The sequence below is a fragment of the Mastigoproctus giganteus genome, chromosome 14, assembly GCF_048544385.1.
Source record: "Mastigoproctus giganteus isolate SK-2022 chromosome 14, ASM4854438v1, whole genome shotgun sequence".
NCBI lineage: Eukaryota > Metazoa > Arthropoda > Arachnida > Uropygi > Thelyphonidae > Mastigoproctus > Mastigoproctus giganteus.
The window spans coordinates 74,259,377-74,278,075 of NC_143588.1; the positions used below are offsets into that span (position 1 = coordinate 74,259,377).

The 18,699-nt window shown below is 35.1% G+C and overlaps 1 protein-coding gene across 11 annotated transcripts in view; it reads right to left on the reverse strand.

The window, feature by feature from the left end:
• LOC150075249 (CUGBP Elav-like family member 4) overlaps nt 1-18,699 on the reverse strand; it is a 701,656-nt gene that overhangs the window by 108,179 nt on the left and 574,778 nt on the right. For all 11 annotated transcript variants that reach the window (XM_090389140.1, XM_090389136.1, XM_090389138.1 and 8 more), the window contains one exon: nt 1,265-1,409. In XM_090389140.1, coding sequence (XP_090245266.1) covers nt 1,265-1,409 — 145 coding nt within the window. The remainder of the gene's footprint in view (nt 1-1,264; nt 1,410-18,699) is intronic.

The window sequence follows — 18,699 nt, forward strand, 5'->3', positions numbered from 1 at the left end:
TCTCACCGAATTATCATCTGTTGTAAGAGTAATCGTTGCTTGATTACTTTATCTTGCCTTAAAATTATAGAATATTTGTAAATAAATTATCATAATTGTACAATAGAGGGATATATATATACAGATAACATAACATAAGTCCCTTCTAGGCACTAGCCAGTGGTTAACGTGGAAAATAACCTAACCTATCATATATTTAGGTATAATGAGGTACAGTCAAGCTTCTTTATCCAGAAAAGATGGCACATAAACGATCACATGAAATATGACAGCTCGGAACTAGAGGTAGAAATGAAATTTGTGACTGGTAACTGAGGATGACAGAACTTCAATCAACCAGATTCGTGACGTTTGACTTCACAACAACCGCACGTTTGCCAGTTGCGGGCTTTGACACAAATTATAATTAAAGTTAAAAGAATAACTTGATAAAATAAAATACAATATTTTTCTTTAGATAGCAAAAATGCAGAAAAAATTCATATTATAATAAAATATAAATAACTTAACCTGATCACAAATATCAATAATACGAACGTATTATTCATATTTATGATCGTATCATGTCATATTTGTCATCAGATTTATATTTCATATTAATAAAAATATATCAAAAATTAAATTTATGGTACTGCAAATAATGAAATACATACGTAGTTATCATATTTATCGTATATAACTGTAATACACTATATTGCAGCAACCATGTCACAAAGAATGCATGTTTATTCGTTTACAATTGAGGTATCTAATTATGCTGACCATATTCTCTAGTGGGGGTCAGCATATTCTGAAAGTATAACGTTTTAGCTTTTTCCCTAAACTGCATTGGTTGTGTTACATTACACCCTTCCCCACTCCAAAATATCATTTATGAACTATATTCACAATAACTAAAAGTTTTCTATAACTTCAACTTACAATAATTACTAAGTATTTAAGCAATCACCCATAAAACAGCTAAAAAACTCATTATAAAAATTAAACAGGATTTTTAAATTTACTAAAGTTGCATTTCGTAAATCAACATCCCATCATCAATGATTTTAGGTATAATAATAGTAACGTAACGTTTATAAAGTATATTATTAGTATACACTGGCGGCCATTGTGTTGTCTTCTCTAAATCCGTTTTTCTATTGAACTATTTGAATTACAATTAACGAGAATGGTTGCATAAGGAAAAGATCTCTTTTCGAGGAAGGATGACAACCCTTATGAGCACCAGTGTACAGCATTCAATTACTAATCAAATTTGACATACCTGATGTGGGAGTAATGGTGGGGGTGGCCAGGCCGTTCGGTACTGTGCTTATCTGGGGTAGTTGTGCAATTGCTAACGCTGCCATAGGATTAATATATCCTCCCTGGGCCGCTGCCGCCATTATAGCTGCTTGCTGCTGCATGAACTGTTGAAAGGAGAACGGAGGTTAGCTAAACATCTATTCAGATCGATAGATTTAAACTATTAATCAAAACTTAAAATATAACAATAATTTGCATATTAATCTCAGATATCTTAAAAATTTCTAATTACTCTACAACAACACTTTCCAAATTTACGAATAATTTATTTTGTGAATCTAATCTCCTTTAGAAATATTTTCAATTTTAAGATTTTTTTTTTTTCGATTTTTGCAGCAAGTGTTAGAATAAGGCTCATTAAATAAAAATAAAATTGTAATTGACGATAACTTATCTGTTAGCATGGGTCAGTATCAACTCGCTGGTATCATACATTCCGAAAACAGATCAAATACCCAGAAATATGAAGATATATTTTTTAAGAAAAATTAACTGTATTTTGATAAATAGCCATAAAGAATTTCAAGGTACATTTTGGTTAGATTTTTAGTAAAGATTGTATTTTCGTAAAGCACCCTTCTCTCGTTTGAACCGAGATTTACGAAGCCATTTTTTTATTTATATGCAAACTATTCTAATTTACTTTTAAATTGCTACAACTGAATTAACAAGAAGATACACATTTTGAAAAATTAAAAGGCTAATAACTCGTTGCAAGAAGTACGTTTGACAGTGACTTTACAGCAATGAATGTTACAATCTTACTTTTGCAAGTGAAATGATTACAAACGCACACACCTAAAACCTACGCTACTGATTAACTGCAGCTAGTATTTTATCACTAAACATACTGCTTCTCTTCGTTTATTCTCACACCAGAATGAATGTCTGATGGAATCGTTGAAAACGGTATGAAAGTAGTTTCATACAGTTTTCGAAGAAAAAGGTCTGTGTTCGAGTCCCGTTTAGACGAAGCAACTGTGACGGGCTTTCTTTCATACCGTGGATGAGTTACTTGGGCGTGTCGCACTTTTTTTAACCCTCCAGAAACTGAAACTCAGGTTTATCATTAATCACACGGGCAAATCGACAATATAATGTAATGCAAGTAATTTACACAATACAATGAACTCATGACTAGTTTCTTTAGAACAAAATAAAAAAGAGCAACGATAAATGACATCCAGATTGCGGTGGTTGAGCTGACCTTAGAATATGCACCGCACGTCTCAGGAACATTTCAGGATGAAAAATAAGAATACAACACTTATCCAACATTATGGACTATACAGTGAATACCCATGATTTCGCAACCAAAAAATACCCTCTTAACAGAAAGTGCTTAATGGTCAATCCCGCCCCCTTATTCAGCACTTATCCAAAATTATGGACTATGCCTTCTTTTTACACGGAGCTCAGATTTGGCCATCAGTTCCAGCAAGCTATATCTAAGCTGAGAACACCAAGATAGTAAGATGGTTAAATCGTGTGGTGAGCAAGTCCCAATTCCTCTGATATATCGAGAGCAATTTTTCTCTCCATCTTTGGCATGCTTTGATGGAAATAGTTTTATAAAGGAACAGCCCCCACCCCCTTGTCTAATCATTCTTACATTTGTAATGGATCCTCCCTTGGTTACTAGCATAATTGCTAACCCCCAAAACACTCATAACAAATATCAACTAAGCCAACACCTTCCACTAAGGATGAACTTGAACTTCTCTAACATGTTCTCTTCCGATACCATGGGCACTGACCCAGAAAGAAATATTTAGAAAATAAGCAATATAGGAGGCAGATATAGGAAGATAATAATTGAGATAATATTGAGTATGAAAGGCTGCTTTTGTTCTACATACATAGATTTTTTTCCTGAATTAATCCTATTATATATTGGTATATGGATGAGCTGTTTACAATATCCAGTTCATCATTCTAAAGTGTACTCTAGTTCAATTCAGTTTTCTTTAATTTTTTGTTGCAACTACTATTATGTGATAATGTCACTTTTTGTACTTTCATGTGGCCCGAACTGGTCATTTTTGAAAAGTTAAGCAACTTTTCAAAAATGACCTGAAAAAACTAATACTTCGAAAAGAAACACAGCAAGCTATTTCTCCACACAAAGATGGTTTGACTTCAATCGTTTTCTTTCCAGCCTCAGCTGGAACCAATTTCTTTCGCATTTACCAAAAGACTTCACTGCAGCTTTACTGAATACCATCAAATATGTAATTAAGGCCCTCATGGGTGGAACTGGTATGACTGCCGTCCTCCCTAGACTTGGTAGAAATGACCTGAGTTCGAGTGTTGATGATGAGGGGAAGAATTTTTATGGGTCTTTTTCACAACGTGGCTGAGTTAGTCGGTCTCAGACGAGGGTTGCATGTTTTATTCCTCAGGGAAACTCGGTTTCTTCGTCCAACAAAACAGAAAATCGTTCGCAGAACACAGGCAATTTACGGACAGTATACACGGAGCAATATGGCCTTAGTCACTGATGCTCCCAAAACCCTACTACAACAACTGGAATTAAATATCTTCATTCCATCTAAATGTGGATGATCAAAACAGTACTCACCCTGTATTTTAAGAAATGCCTGCCTTTATGATCAACCAAAAAAATAAATAAGATTCACAGCAGATCTTTAAGCCTCACCGCTTACCTTTTGTTTTCCAGCAGCTCGCAGACATGTAAAAGTTACCACAAAGTATTTAAATGCTCCTGTGACAGTTATCTCAAGCCGCATCCAAACTAATATAACGCAGAAGGGCAAGGGTTGTGTGGTTTTACCTCCAGTAAAAAGAAGCAAACTACTCAAAATATACATGCAGTTACAACTACGACATATTTATGCCTCACAGTCTTAGCTGCTCTGACTAAAACCAGCTTGGATAATGGTTCTACGGATTCAATATAGTTCTATTGAGTGGTTTTAATATAATAATAACCTTAATGGTTTCTATGGATTATTATATTTTTCCTAGCCAAAGAGACTATGTAGGGATGAACCTGAAGGTAAATATACCGATTCATAATAATAATGGCGTTTTCTATCACAGAAACTTTTTAATCACAGTTAATGAGAATTCCTTGGTAAGAGAAGATACCTTCTTTACAAAAGAAAGTAACAACTCTTGAGCGACCATACAACCAATTAGTATTGGTGGCACTACTTGTCGATTAACTAATGAAAGCTACTTTTGTTCTGTGAGCATTTCTTTGAATGACATTCAGACACTGCCATTCGACTGTGAGGTGAGCTTCAGCGCCATACCAGATAGTCCTTACATATGTAGACTACAGTTTCTCTGATCTTTATACTGTACGTTGTGCTTCTACTGATCTTAAGTGCAGTTGCTTGCCAGTAGTGAGTGGACTTGCTTGTAATTCCCGACTCATTCTACTAGAGCCGAATACTCGTATATATTTATCAGTAGAGTTAGAATGTCTGCGATAATGCACTTTTCACTTAACGTAAAATCTTGGCAGCCAATGGAGAATACTTGCAGCTAACCCCGACAGTATGCGCAAAACTTTCCAATTTTCGATTTTGTGAGGGAATATTCCAAGCATTTTGGTAGTACATACTGTATTTCAGCTTCTAATTTTAATGCTTTATTCAAAATAGGAAATCTAGAAAGTGAAATATTTCCTCAATAAAGATTACTGTTCGATACACATAATAAACCGATTTGTCCACACGTTTGATAATGGACGATAACAACACGAGTTCCCCTCCCGTTGTGCATTTTGTCTGACAGAGTTTATTGCAAGGATGCGTGTGCTGTAGCAACAAGTCACTATGGTAACGCGCAAAACAGTATCCTAGCTATCAATATCTAAAGGCAACATGACTTCATCATTGATTTCGCAATGGTTCCTCATTTATTTAAATTAATGATGATTATGTCAGACTAACGAAGGCAATGTTGCTGTGGTAGGCATACAGTTTGTTTATGAGTATTCAATTTGTATTATTTGTGATGTTTTGATTCGAACTTGTGCGAAGTTCAGCTGGTCTCTCGGCTAGTCGAATTTTTAAACTGAAGTAATGTAAAATTTCTAGTAATAAGGCTCATTCCCAACGAAAATACATGCATTTCTTCAAGTATTCTTATATTATTACTTAATAATGATCTGATGTAGCAATATTATAATACGCAATTTGTTGTAATGTGAATTTTCATTTCTTACGAATCCCATTATTAAGCTTACTGTGCATGGGTGCATTGTCTACAAATTGAGAGGAAACGATGTTAAAATATGAAAAGCAAGGCTTCATTCTTGTTTAATGGGAAGTTTAGTATTTTATGTCGTTTTTTATATATTGGTTGATTTGGCTCATGCGTTTACAAACATCATCGTGTTTTTTTTTTTTTTACTTAAAGTAATGGAGCAGTATTTCTATGGATAATGTGGCAATGTATAAAGATCATTCATGTGCATAAAGATGAACGTGGAACTAGTTGTGAATACGGTAACGTACACTGCGTGCATGTGGTAAAGATTAACGCACAGTATAGGATGCAACCGAAAGTGTCTGTAACAAACCATACTGGATATCCTACACGTGTGTGGTCTAAATCAATCCTGTCTAGTTGGCCGATCACTTTTTATATATTTTTCAGAAGATGGAGGGCGCCACAAAAAAAAAAAACACGACAAGAAATAAGCATCCTCATACTGCTGTTTTATATAATCATCTACTTTAGCCATATAGGAAAATAATTCATTAAATAAAACTTCAAATGGCTCTATTCAATCAATTTATTTGTGCATATTTCTAAGTCGATTTTTTAAGTAGTCTTTTTTGAGTTTTAGTATTTTCAGTGATAGAACGTCAGCTTATTACTGCAGGAAGAGGAGAATTTTAAATGCTTAAATATTTAGTTTTATTTCAGCGCTATTAATTTATGACCCTTACATCCCAGAATTTTCTCCGAACGTACATTCTCAGAAAAAGGTGGCTGCCAGTTAGCGGGTAAATAAGGCTAAGGAAGGAATAATGATGGGAGCACCAACGGCATCCCCTTACCGAAGGCGTTGAATAGCCTTGGTCAAGCTCAGCTCAGAGTAAATGTAATGCATTACGATTACAATGGGCTCAGGAAAACTAACACAGGACAATGGAAGATTGGAAAAACGTAGTCTGGTGAATTCTACTTCCAGCTGTTCCACATTGAGAGGATCACTCGAATATGGCGAAAACACCATGACTCAATGGATCCAACCTGGCAGGCTTGTGGTGGTGGTGGTGATGTAATTGTGCGGGGAGTATTTTTTGTGGTGAAGATTGAGCCCTTTGATATCGGTGGAACAATATTTGAATGCCACAGGTTATCTGAAAATTGTTTCCAATCAGGCACATCCCTTCATGGCTGCAGTGTACCCACCTGCAAATGGGCCTTTCCAATAGGATAATGCGCCATGTCACAGCGCTAGAATTGCACAGAATTGGTTCCAGGAACACGAGAGCGAAGTCAGACTACTACGGTAGCCTCTCTATTCACCAAATTTCAGTCCACTTGAGCACGTGTGGGATGAACTGGAACGAGCTCTACGGAGTAGAGATGGTCCACAACAACCGTTTGGAGCAACTGATTCAACATATACCGGCATCCCTGTAGCACGCTTTGGACACCTCACTGACTCCATATTACGATAAGTCAAGTGTATTCTCCGGGCTAAAGTGGAACCTGCTCACTATTGGGTAGGTATACAGAATAAAGTAGCCGCTCGGTGTATTGCCATCGACATGTCTTTATATATTGGAAAATGTTCCACGTAGACTATATATTATATTTCAGGCCAATGGAGATCTAGCCTTATTGAAATCTGATCCGTTCTCTAATTCTTTCTTTTCTCTGTGTCCAAATACTTTTCATATATGGAATCATACATTACCAAAAGTATTCGGAGGAAACACAGTAAACGGTGAAAATGAGATGCATGCAAAGCAAGAATAAGTTCAAAATTACAGTCAATGGCAGAATTAGCCCAAACAAGTATAATCAGTCGCGATAAAACGCTTATGCTTTTGCAATTAAGAAGCTCAATCGTTGATGTCATATCAAGAAATTTGTTATTTCTTGTGATACCATTTTAACGAAAGTTTGTCATTAGAGAGAAAATGTTTATTAAAATAGTGCTTATAAGTCTCCTTTGAACGAAATAGTTTTGACGAAAAATTAAGTACGATGAATTTGTTGCAAAGACATATCTCTATATGAAAATCATAAGTGGTAATTGCAGGAACGAATAATCACTGATTTGGTTTCTTAGCAGTGCCTGAAACTTGTTATTTGGAACATTATGTTGAATGCACCTCATACTGTAAATATGGCTAAGGAAGGGATATAGGAGCGCCAACAGCATTTCCTTGTTCTGAAAAAGCATTCCCAGTTCTGAAAGACGCGGAAAGAGAATTCAGTATCGCCTTTTAATTTTCACATTCTTGAATTTAGCGATTTTTTTCCCATGATATATGTAATGGTGCGACATGCTGGCACCTCATCATAAAAAAAATACCATTTTTTTCGATATTCGAAAATAGTACTGCTGAAATCTCAGAAAACAAGAAAGTAGTAGAAGCATAACAAAAGGGGCCTCATTCAAGACTTTCGCTCTAGAAACATTCCCGTAAGCGGTCCACTTGTTCATCAAAATACATTACAATTAATAATCTCAACTCAGTACAATCAGAAATGACATTTTAGAATATGCTACACTGAATTTTCGTATTAATACTTGAAAAGTGAAATATTAAAAAGAAAAACTGGTTTATTCATACATGAAAATGGAAGATTAATATCTACTATACTATATTTCTAAATATGTGGTTTAATAATTAATTATTATAGGATACTATATTTTTCATAAATAAAATATAGTTTTAAAACAATACCCTATGTATAAATAAGGCTCGCTTAAAGCTTGGCGGTTCGTAGAATTTCATTGGTATACCGTTTTATTGTTGTCCCATAAGTTAACTCAAGAAAACCATTAGGTGTAATCAAAATTTGAAGTATTTAAGTTGTGGTTTACAATTCTTTTAAAGTAATCTAATGGGCCTTATTAGGAGCATGAACCCAGGTGCCTTTAGATAAAATTGTCTCAGTTAGTTTTAACTCATTACTCACTTTTCAGATGACTTCTCCGAATCCTCTTGGGAATTCGGAACCACTTTGTTCCCATCCTTACTCCCATAACAATTTGAGGACTACTGACATCTTTTTGGCTGGTTCATCTAAAGAACACACTTCGTATTTGAAAATACGCGGAAGTATAAATTTTCTTTACATAAGAGGACATGTGTCAATAAGGCCCTCGGGCTTTTATTTATGTTTCCTGGTTTTCCTCTTAGTTACACTGCCGCATAAAATTTTTCTTTGAAAATATGTTTATAGTCTATGTTAGAGGGATATAAGAGCCACAATATATAGAAGATCAGATGGCTTACATTTTACCACAAATATGAACAAGAAAGTACCAACCAAACATGCTCCACATGCACATAAAACAGTGGCGGATAATGGCATACAAATAGATAATTAAACCACTACTGACACCCATCGATTATCATGCGTACTTTTTTCCAAATCGTACACGTATTTTTGAATTTTGTCTATTCATTATTGATTTTAAAGTGAATATTTAAGTAAATAAAGTGGAAATTACTCTTCTGTGGCATAGAAAATTTCAGCAAAACTTATTTGAGCAAATAATGATAATTCTGAGCAATATTCATGTGAATGAAATTTCGGTACATTGCAATGACTCATGTACTCCCGAGAAGTTAGTAAATGTATATGTTAATTGTCGTTGGGTTTTTGGTGTATTAGAGACTTAGACCATATTTTGTTTATGTATGTAAAAATATGTGTTAAACGGCGCCGATTTGCATGTTACGTGGGTCAAAAAAACCGCTACTTCTTCCGCCTTAGATCGGTTAACAATAGCCTCCCCCTCATTGTAGAGTTTAGAAATTCCTTCCTGTGGCTGGATTCGAACCCACGCCTCTTTAAATGAGTGATAAGCGGCGAAACCACCATATTGTCAAAGAGGAATATGAGCCATAATTTGGTCGCTTCGGTTCGAACCGCTTATTATTTATTTTTTAAAAAATTCAATGTGGAACCATAAAACAAATACTCAAGCTATATGGCGATATTCGCTTTTATAAAAATCACTACGAATATTGCTTATGCCTACTGTCGGGAAGAACTTTTTTTTTTTTTTTTTCACATAAAATTCTTAACAGTAAGAATTTTCTTGCAGAATAACCGGAAAGAACGATTCGATTTTCATTTAATTTTCTTTTTCACACAGATTATGGTTGTTTAAGTTTCATTTTATAAATTATGGAATTTAATTAATGTTCTAGACTTAAATCTATGTACTGATTATAGTTCTTTCACTGAGTCATTTTTCTTTATAAATTATCTGTATTTTACTTAGATTGACTTCAAAGAGCTTTCAAAGCTCTTTGAAGTCAATCTAAAGCTCTTCAAAAGCTCTTTGAAGTTTTAGTTTTCAAAGCAATTGAAAACAACTAATACTACTGTGATCGCTCGTAGAGCTGTTGGAAATATTATTTTAATGCATTTGAACTAACCGTCCAATTTCTTTATCTACACTGTCAAGCCGTCGTCCTTTCAGCGTGGGTTTGATTTTGTAGTCCAGGGAAGATAAATCAGAGGAACACTTGGGGTGGGAAGGAGATTAGCTCCCCAATCCCACATTTTGCCTTTTTGCCAAAAACTCCTTGATGATTACCATAAAATGTGGCCTAGGGTTATTGTACAACAGGAACCAGCATCCTTTTATTCGAAACTGAGACCCTACTTAGTGAATTCTTTTAAACAAACGATGTAAAACTTGTGCATAGCTCCTAATTCACTGCCGTGAGTGTGGAGATGGAACAGATTCCTTCTGAATGATCGATTCCCGAAGAAAGCGATCAACTGTACTTTGATTTTGAAAACAAATTTTGCCTCTTGGAGAGTATGATGTCCGTGGATCATATTCGAAACACCACGACTGCTACGATTGAATTGCAAGAATAGTTTTTCTGTTAATTTGAAATTATTCTTGCATCATTCGAAGAATCATACAACGATTAGATGCAATCAGTGTTCGACTGTTTCTGGGGTTTGAAGTGTTGTTGGAAGTCTACAGCATGCGTCGCCTTCTAAGGCCTCACTGTCATCTCGCTACCTTCAAAACCAATGAACGAGACAGCATCCTTACCATACATTTATTTTGCCAAGTCGTAGATCTCCCTTAATTTTTCCCGAACTAGAAATAAAATATAATGTTCGGTTTTTGTTCTGTCACTTGGTACAATGTGAAAATCTTGAAAAACACAACGGTTCTAACACGATTGCGGCAAACAATTTACGATACGCAAATCACCTTGTAGAGGAAAACAGTTATGGTAGTAAGCTGCCAATTACTTTGGCACTCGTAGGGGACGCAGTCCTGGAACTCGATTGTCAAACCTTATCCAGCTCCGAATCTTCTGAACTGACTCGGTATAGATAACGAACATAGCATCTTGTCTATGATGTACAGGACCTTCGCAAGTAGGGAAAAGGATGCCATTATTCCTTGTATCAGACCGTGGTGAGACCGCTTTTAAAATATTGTGGTCAAGCCTGGAGGCCACACTTGAAGAAAGACGTAGAACTTCGATGAACGGCAGCCAGACTGGTGAGGGATGAAAATCGATGTCCATATATATGAAGAACAGACTAGAAAGCGCGGACGGCAAAACTTTACAACTAGACATCTTAGGGGGTGAGGGGGATATGATAGAGGTATAAGGCCCGGAATGACTAGGGAGGTATATTTCCACTGGCAGAAGAGAGAACTACCGACACAAATATTAAATTTTGGGGAGTAACAGAAGAATCTATGTGATAAAGTTAACTTTTGGGAAGCGTGCTGTAGACTATTGGAATGAATTACCTGCAACAGTAGTCGAGGTAAATAGTTTGGTAAAGTTCATGGTGGAATTGGACAGGTATTGTGAGATTGCCTATTAGATATTCGGAAAAAGTCCGCTTCCTCGCGTCATTTAGCTATTATAACACTAATCTAAGGTAGAATTTTTAGCAAACGTATCAGTGTATGGGCTCAACAGCAGTTACTGCGAACCTAGTGATTGTCCGATGTCGCCTCCTCTGCAACTTTTGTAACCTGTTTGACATTCACAACTTAATTAACCCATCCTTGTAGAGGAAAACAGTTATGGTAGTGTACTGTCATACAATACAATTGTATCTCTTCTACTGTACTGTGTACATTTTACTTTAATGTTATTATTTGTTTTATATGTAACCTACTAGCATAAAATAGCACACTGGCGTGAAATTGTACACTTCAAATTGAGTAAAATAAAAGTCTGCCTGGATATTCTTTAATGATTTAATCATTTCTCAGCTATCATGGCGGCTGTTTCACGTCTATGTTGGGATTTTTACTTTATTGTCCTGAGAGGGGACAATAAATAGTTGTCCCACGATGTGTCTAAAGCCGATTGGATGAAACAAATCCTCGAATTATCGCTGGCGTTTCTTTGTTCTTAAAACCTTTAGGGGAATTAGGAGCGTTGAGAAATATTTGAGTTGAAACCTTAGAAGTGACAAGATACATTTGGGACTTTGACTGCTAGCCCCTGATAATACCTGCTAGATTTCTGCCAGAGGGAGAGCGGAGTTTAGAGATTTGCTTGGCAGTTATCCATAATCCACCGCTGGGCTAAAGTGATAATAAGTCTCAGTAGTTTAATAACATAACTGTTGGGAATACTATTCTGCTGGACTTACTCATAAGTATAGTATAGTCACAGTTCCTGTTTCTTAACAATGCTGAGAAATGCAATCTGCCATAAGCCCAAAATGTAATTTTACTGTGAAATTCTGTTTAATGTAATTTTACGGAAGAAGTTAGCTGAATATTTCCTGCACGGATTCCTGCTCCTACTGAACCATTTGAGAACTGTTTGTTTAGCCTTAGGTGTCAACACGTAACCAGTGAAGAGGAAACGATACCCCAGGGACCGTCGAGAGAGAGAGAGACCCTGCAAACCTACGCGAACTTTAAGGGGATGAGAAAAAAATCTAACGTAACGATAATGGTAGATGTAAATTAAGAAATCTTGTTAATATATATATATATATATGATGGTTATGGAAATTCTTAATATCTGAGCCCTCGGATATAATGGAAAGATGATATTTTAGCTTAGGCTAACCTAATCACAATGTGATTTGATTAACTGTACCTGTTGATATCTTATACACCTCAATGAGATCACCTCACAGGTGCCTAGTCTCCAGGCGCTGAAATTTTCAGAACTCAAGCCTTTCTTGGTAAGAGCACCCCTTTGTTCCCCTCACCAATCTTGTTGCCCTTTTTTGTACTCGTTCTAGCAACTCTACATCCTTCCTAAAATGAGGCCTCCAGACCTGTACACAGTACTCAAGGGTGGCCTGACCATTGCCTTGTACAACGGGTATCACCTTGTCCGTACTAACAAAATTCCTATATATCATTGACAAGACTCAATGACCTGCTCTGGCAGCCCGTCTGCACTGCTCAGCGAACTTCATATCTGACTGCACAATTACCCCCAGGTCTTTTTAATTCTCCACTTCCCTGAGTGTAGTACCACAGAGTTGGTTCGTTTCTCTTGGGTTACTGCTACCCATATGCGGTACTTTGCATTTGCCAATGTTAAATTATGTATTATGTTCAGAGGCTGAGTTGCATGTTGTTCGGCTGTAAAACTCGAAATAACTTTCGGGGAAAATCCTATTTCTCGTATTCATACAGCATCTTAAATTCTTACTTTTATGATTTTACATTTCCTATAGCTTACTAAATATTATATTATTCCTTTTAATTATTATCGGAATATTATCTAATTTAACCGATACTAATATCTTGCGGTATTACCTTACTTAGTTACTGTACGAGACCTTATGTTGCTTTTAACCGCTTCATAGGAACTTCTATTGTTTTAATAAATACAGGGACAAGAAATGAAAAGTATTAATATTAGAATACGACAGAAATAATTCAATAAAGTTTATATCTTAACGTTAAGAGGAATGTAACTAACTGCGATATTTGTCAGAAGTATCGGTTAAATTAGATAATTAAAAAGAATGATAGAATATTAAATAACCCAGAGGAAATGTAAAAGGCCTCCGTAGCCGACTGGTCAGGAGCGGGAGTACAGTAGCACACGCTTTCAGTAGACCGGGGTTCAACCCCCTGACCATACTAAATACGGTCGATCTGGCAACCCGCACCTGGACCAGCGTGGAAGACTATGGTCCAATTCCCTCACCATGAATTGTTCAGGAGGCTTCCATCCTGCAGTGGGTTGATAACGGCTGCAGTTTACCTTTTTTTTTTTTTTTTTAGGAAATGTAAAATCATAAAAGTAAGAATTTAAGATGCTGTATGAATACGAGAAATTGGATTGTCCTCGAAAGTTATTTTGAGTTTCACAGCCTGTAAATATAATACACTGGTGTAATATGGTCGTGTCAAGATGCTGACGTGTCCAGATTCCTTATGCTAAAATGGTTATTTCAAATAAATTATTAACTATCCAAAAAATACAGGGCCGGACATTTATCAAGTTTACCTAGAAATAATTTGTACATTTGTACAAATTTTATCTTGAAGTCAAATTGCATGACGTATTAGTTTATTAATATTGTTTACGAATTTACAGTTATCTGTTTATATACTTCTCGCACATATGGCATGCAGAGACTAAACTTTGGTGAGAAAGCTGTGCATTACAAAGTACAGTACATTAAAATATATACAAAATTTGTATTAACGAAATAGAGTAAAAAGTAATTTCTTACACATTCGTTATGCCAATAAGTTATAAGATGGGTTAAGCGTATAATCAATGTGGTGATTATTTAATACCTGAAGAAAACGGAATAGAGGACTAGCAAGTAAATGTTGAGTACAAGGGGACAGGCAGTAAGAAATAAGTTTTATGACGAGAATTCAGGCGGGGTATTGTGAAAGGTATTTGTTCGAGAAGAGATGGGGAATCAATAACAGAGTTTATGATATTGTAAACAAAAAGAGATCCGTGGAGTTGTCATCTGGAGCGAAGAAGGACGATTCTGAAACGATGCAGTTGCTTCATAGTTTCGACGGTAAGAGGCAAGACGATTTCGAAAGCATAGGAATTTAATGAATTTGATTTGAATTCGCTCAAATCTATGCGAAAGATATTTCTGTTGTGGGAACCAAAGTCTTCATGTTGAAACAATATCAGCGTGAATTCCTCAGATTCAGAGATCAGCTGACATGTGATCCACTCTGTATATAATTAAATTACTGATATAGGAAAAATATTTACTTCTTTTGAATTTGGAGGCTTGCGATACATGAAAGTCAGACTAAGATTTTACCGTTGTCGAGTGGTCAGTGCGAAAAATACGTAATCGTGCAGGCCACATTTTATGCTTTTTTTTTTTTTTTCATCCCTCGAGAATACGCGGCATAGTACCGTGTAAGCTCTTCTGATCCTGTCACTGTCCAGAAGTACAAGCAGAAACTTTATTTCACGATATAATAAACTACTTCTCAAAGATTTCGATTTCATTTAATGTCAAAAAGTCAGAAATCGAAATATTTTGAAAATTCAAGTAGCATTTCCGACATGGTTTTATTTCATTTTCATTACAAACTGAGCAGCACTCAGATCTTATCTATATTAGTTAACATTTATAATTTACTTATGTAGCTAATACCTTATCTCTTGGTATATATTGAATTATTAGTAGGTACTTAACGAAATTGAGGGAAGTGATACAGTCACATCACATTGCATTTTAAATCCTCCGTTTAAATTAAAATTTCTATCCATGAGGCTGTTTTTCAATTCAGATTTCACAGCATTTCTAAACTCAATTACCGAAAGCTATGCCAGTAGTGCTAATTTAGAATGTAACGAGAAGAATTATTATTATAGATGCATGATTGTGCATTGACTTTTTGTGGTTAATTGCAAATTATAGTTGTGATCTCTTCTTTTCTGTTTCAGAAAAGTTTGAGGTTTTTCTTATACGCCGCGATATAAGAATTGCATTGGAATTTAATTATAAAACGTGCTTGTTATGTTTTTTATTTTTATTTTTTATGAAACCCCCAAACAGAAGAGGTATTAGAACCTATAGTACTTTACCTAATCATATTGTTTTCTCTTCTTTTGTTCTTTATTACTCCCTGCTGCTTTTAATGTTTGCTAATCCTACCCTGAAACCTTAATATTTCTTTAAAGAAATGCGTGGATTATTTCACTCTTTGAATGTTTTATTTTTCATGCGAAGATATTACGATATTTTGTTTACTCAATAGCATAACGAAACAATAAAACATAAAAACATCATAAGATTTATATTCAACTTAGGGATTACATCTTTTTATTTCTTAAATCTGGTTTATTTTTGTCGTCACAAAAATTAAACCTCTTTTTTTTTCTTAATAAAAAGTATAATCTTCTTTAGCAGTTGAAATAGTTACCGCTGGGTGGCGTGACCATCGAATCCATCCAGTAATTTTCATGGCTCTAATGCATGTCAACGCGAATAGCCATCCCAGTAACACAATCATATACACGCTTCCGGTTTGCGAGCATGCATGGTAACCAATCACCAGGCCCCTAGCAACAAGCCACCTTAGCAACAAGCCATCAAGAAACTTTGCCAAATGGACTTACTCCAGATATTTGTATTAAAGAAAGGGGGGCAAAAAAGGAAGAAATTCCCTTTATGCAAGGACGCAGTTTAAAATTAAATTACAAATGTTTAGTTTCTAGACAGATATTTTCCTATGTTAATAAAACAACAATAACACTAATGGGATAACTGCATTTGTTGAAATTTATTTTTCTAAAATAATTTACGCAATAATTGCTCCTTTCTGCATTTTTAGCATAACAATAGTGTTTTTTTTTTTTTTTTTTTAACTTCGAAGAGCAACTATGCAGGCGCAGGCACACTTGTGACCAGCAAGAGACTTGATTATCGTGCCTCATTATTCCTGAACCTTTTGTCGTTTCCACTTTTGCGATATCTGTGTTCTTTTCGTCTTTAAAATTTTACTAATCTTTCATAACGCCGTCTACAGCCAGAACGTTTCTGTCAGAGAAAGTTAATTTAGTGTGACGAATTTTTAAACTTTTCGCTGAACCGGAAGAGGAAAGAAGAAAAAGAAATAAAAAAAAAAGGGAGGGGGAGGTGAAATGGGAGAAACAGTGCTAAAATTTTCTTCGATATTTTAATCATAGTTCGGAAGAACTGTTGTGGATATTAACCATGGGATTAAGTAAAATTTGACAGAATTATGATGCTAATGATCGATGGTCTTGTCACAAGAATATCATTTATTACTAAAAACACGGCCTACGGGATGAAATACAACGTACCAGGAAGGATGACAGCAATCAATTTGATCACATGTCATAACTGCCCGGCATGTGAAATCGTGCGTTTTAAATTTGGAAGCAAGAAATTGAATATCCTAAGTGATCTTGATAAAGTTTTGTTTCAGTTAGTAAAAACTAAAGATCGAAGTTTTTTTTAGCTTTTTTTCCCGTGATAACAAGAGTTACATCAGTGATATATCTGCATAAAAAATTGCTCCTTTTCATACAGATTCATTTCAAACTTGTGTTTAGTCGAATATTATATACACATTTTACTTTCGTATTTTTTAACGGTTGACACCTTATGTATTCTTTGTCCTGTCTAATATTTGAATAAAAACAATGAGAAAGCAACACGAATACCTTATATACAATGCAATACCCTCTTTCGCTAATAAAACAACATAATAATTGCTACATTTAATATTATAATCGTACAGAGTGACCTTGAAAAGATATAGAATTATGGGAGATTTCTTTCAATGTTCCCAAACAAAAGTAAGAGACATCTTAGGTAATTCATCAGTGATCGTAAATATTCTTAATGGATTTCGCATCAATTCAGGATTCATTAAACCAGTGTTTCACAACGGCTGTGTGGAGAAAATTTATATAAAAAAAATCATTAAAATAGTATCTGTTAAGCATTAAATGGAAAAATCTGTAATGACGAGTTAAGCAGAAAAAGAAAATTTAGAAATTCCTCTTTCTAACAACACAGTTATTAGACATATTCAAGAGATGTCATCTGATATTGTCCAAAACGTATTTGCTCATATTTCAAAAAAATGTTTGTATTGCAACCAGATGTAACCTATCAATATCAGCTGTAAAGCACAACTCTTGGCTTTTATTAGATTTGTTTTTGGCGTAAAAATAAGTTTTTCCGTTTCAAAGAATTGTTCGAAAAAAAAAATAAATAAAATAAAAAACTGGTCGCATTGAATGGATTAGTCAGTATTGCTAAGCAGGAAAACCCAATTAGCCCGTACTACACATTGCTTTACATAGAGAAGGCCTGATTTCTAATGCCTTAAGAATGTTTGAAAAAATGGTGTTGCTCACGCTATCAAAATGGTTAATCACATAAAACAAACAAAAAAGAATAATTTTTTCGAATCTATGAGTAGCAATGAAATCTAATCACCATTTGTTGTTTTTTAAAGCATGGTGATGTGCGCTGACTGTTAAAGGAAAAGTTTCTTAACAAATGTACGAACTGCTTAAAGAACTTTATTTTTTACATTAGCATAATCCGAATTTTCTAATTATTTATCTGATGCCGTGCAGCTACGAAAATTCGCGTTTCTCTCTGATTATTTTAAAATTTAAATAAATTGAATACACATAAATTAAAGGTGAAATCTTTTCTTCGACCGTTAAACTTGTTGCTTTTAAAGAAATTTGAAAGGGACAAATTGTAAAAATAATATTTCCTTTTACTATGTAAAACATATCTTAATGAAGATATGTCAAATTATTTTAGAAACATAAACGCCCTTTAAGTGAAAAAATATCAACACTTTTTCTGCTTTAGATATAAAATATCGATTGCGTAAAAGGACCATATCCCGTGCCTGTGAAAGCAAAGATTGAAATTTAAGAAGTAATTGTATATATGAGCACCAGTGTGTAGCACACGCTTCTTGATTAGACCGGGGTTCGAGCCCGTCACCACCAAATACGGAGGATGCGGAAAGGTCAGGGAATGACCACCGCACATCCCCGGAGCAATATGGCCTTAGTTGCTAATGCTCCTAAAAACAAATAACAACAACAATTGTATACGAGGACAAGATATTATTACTTTGTTTTAAACCTGTAGATTCAGTCTCAGCTTTCAACCTAAGTAGGACTGATGACAGGATTTAACATGGAATCCAGAAACGTCGCCAATTAATAAAAAAGTTGTGTTGTG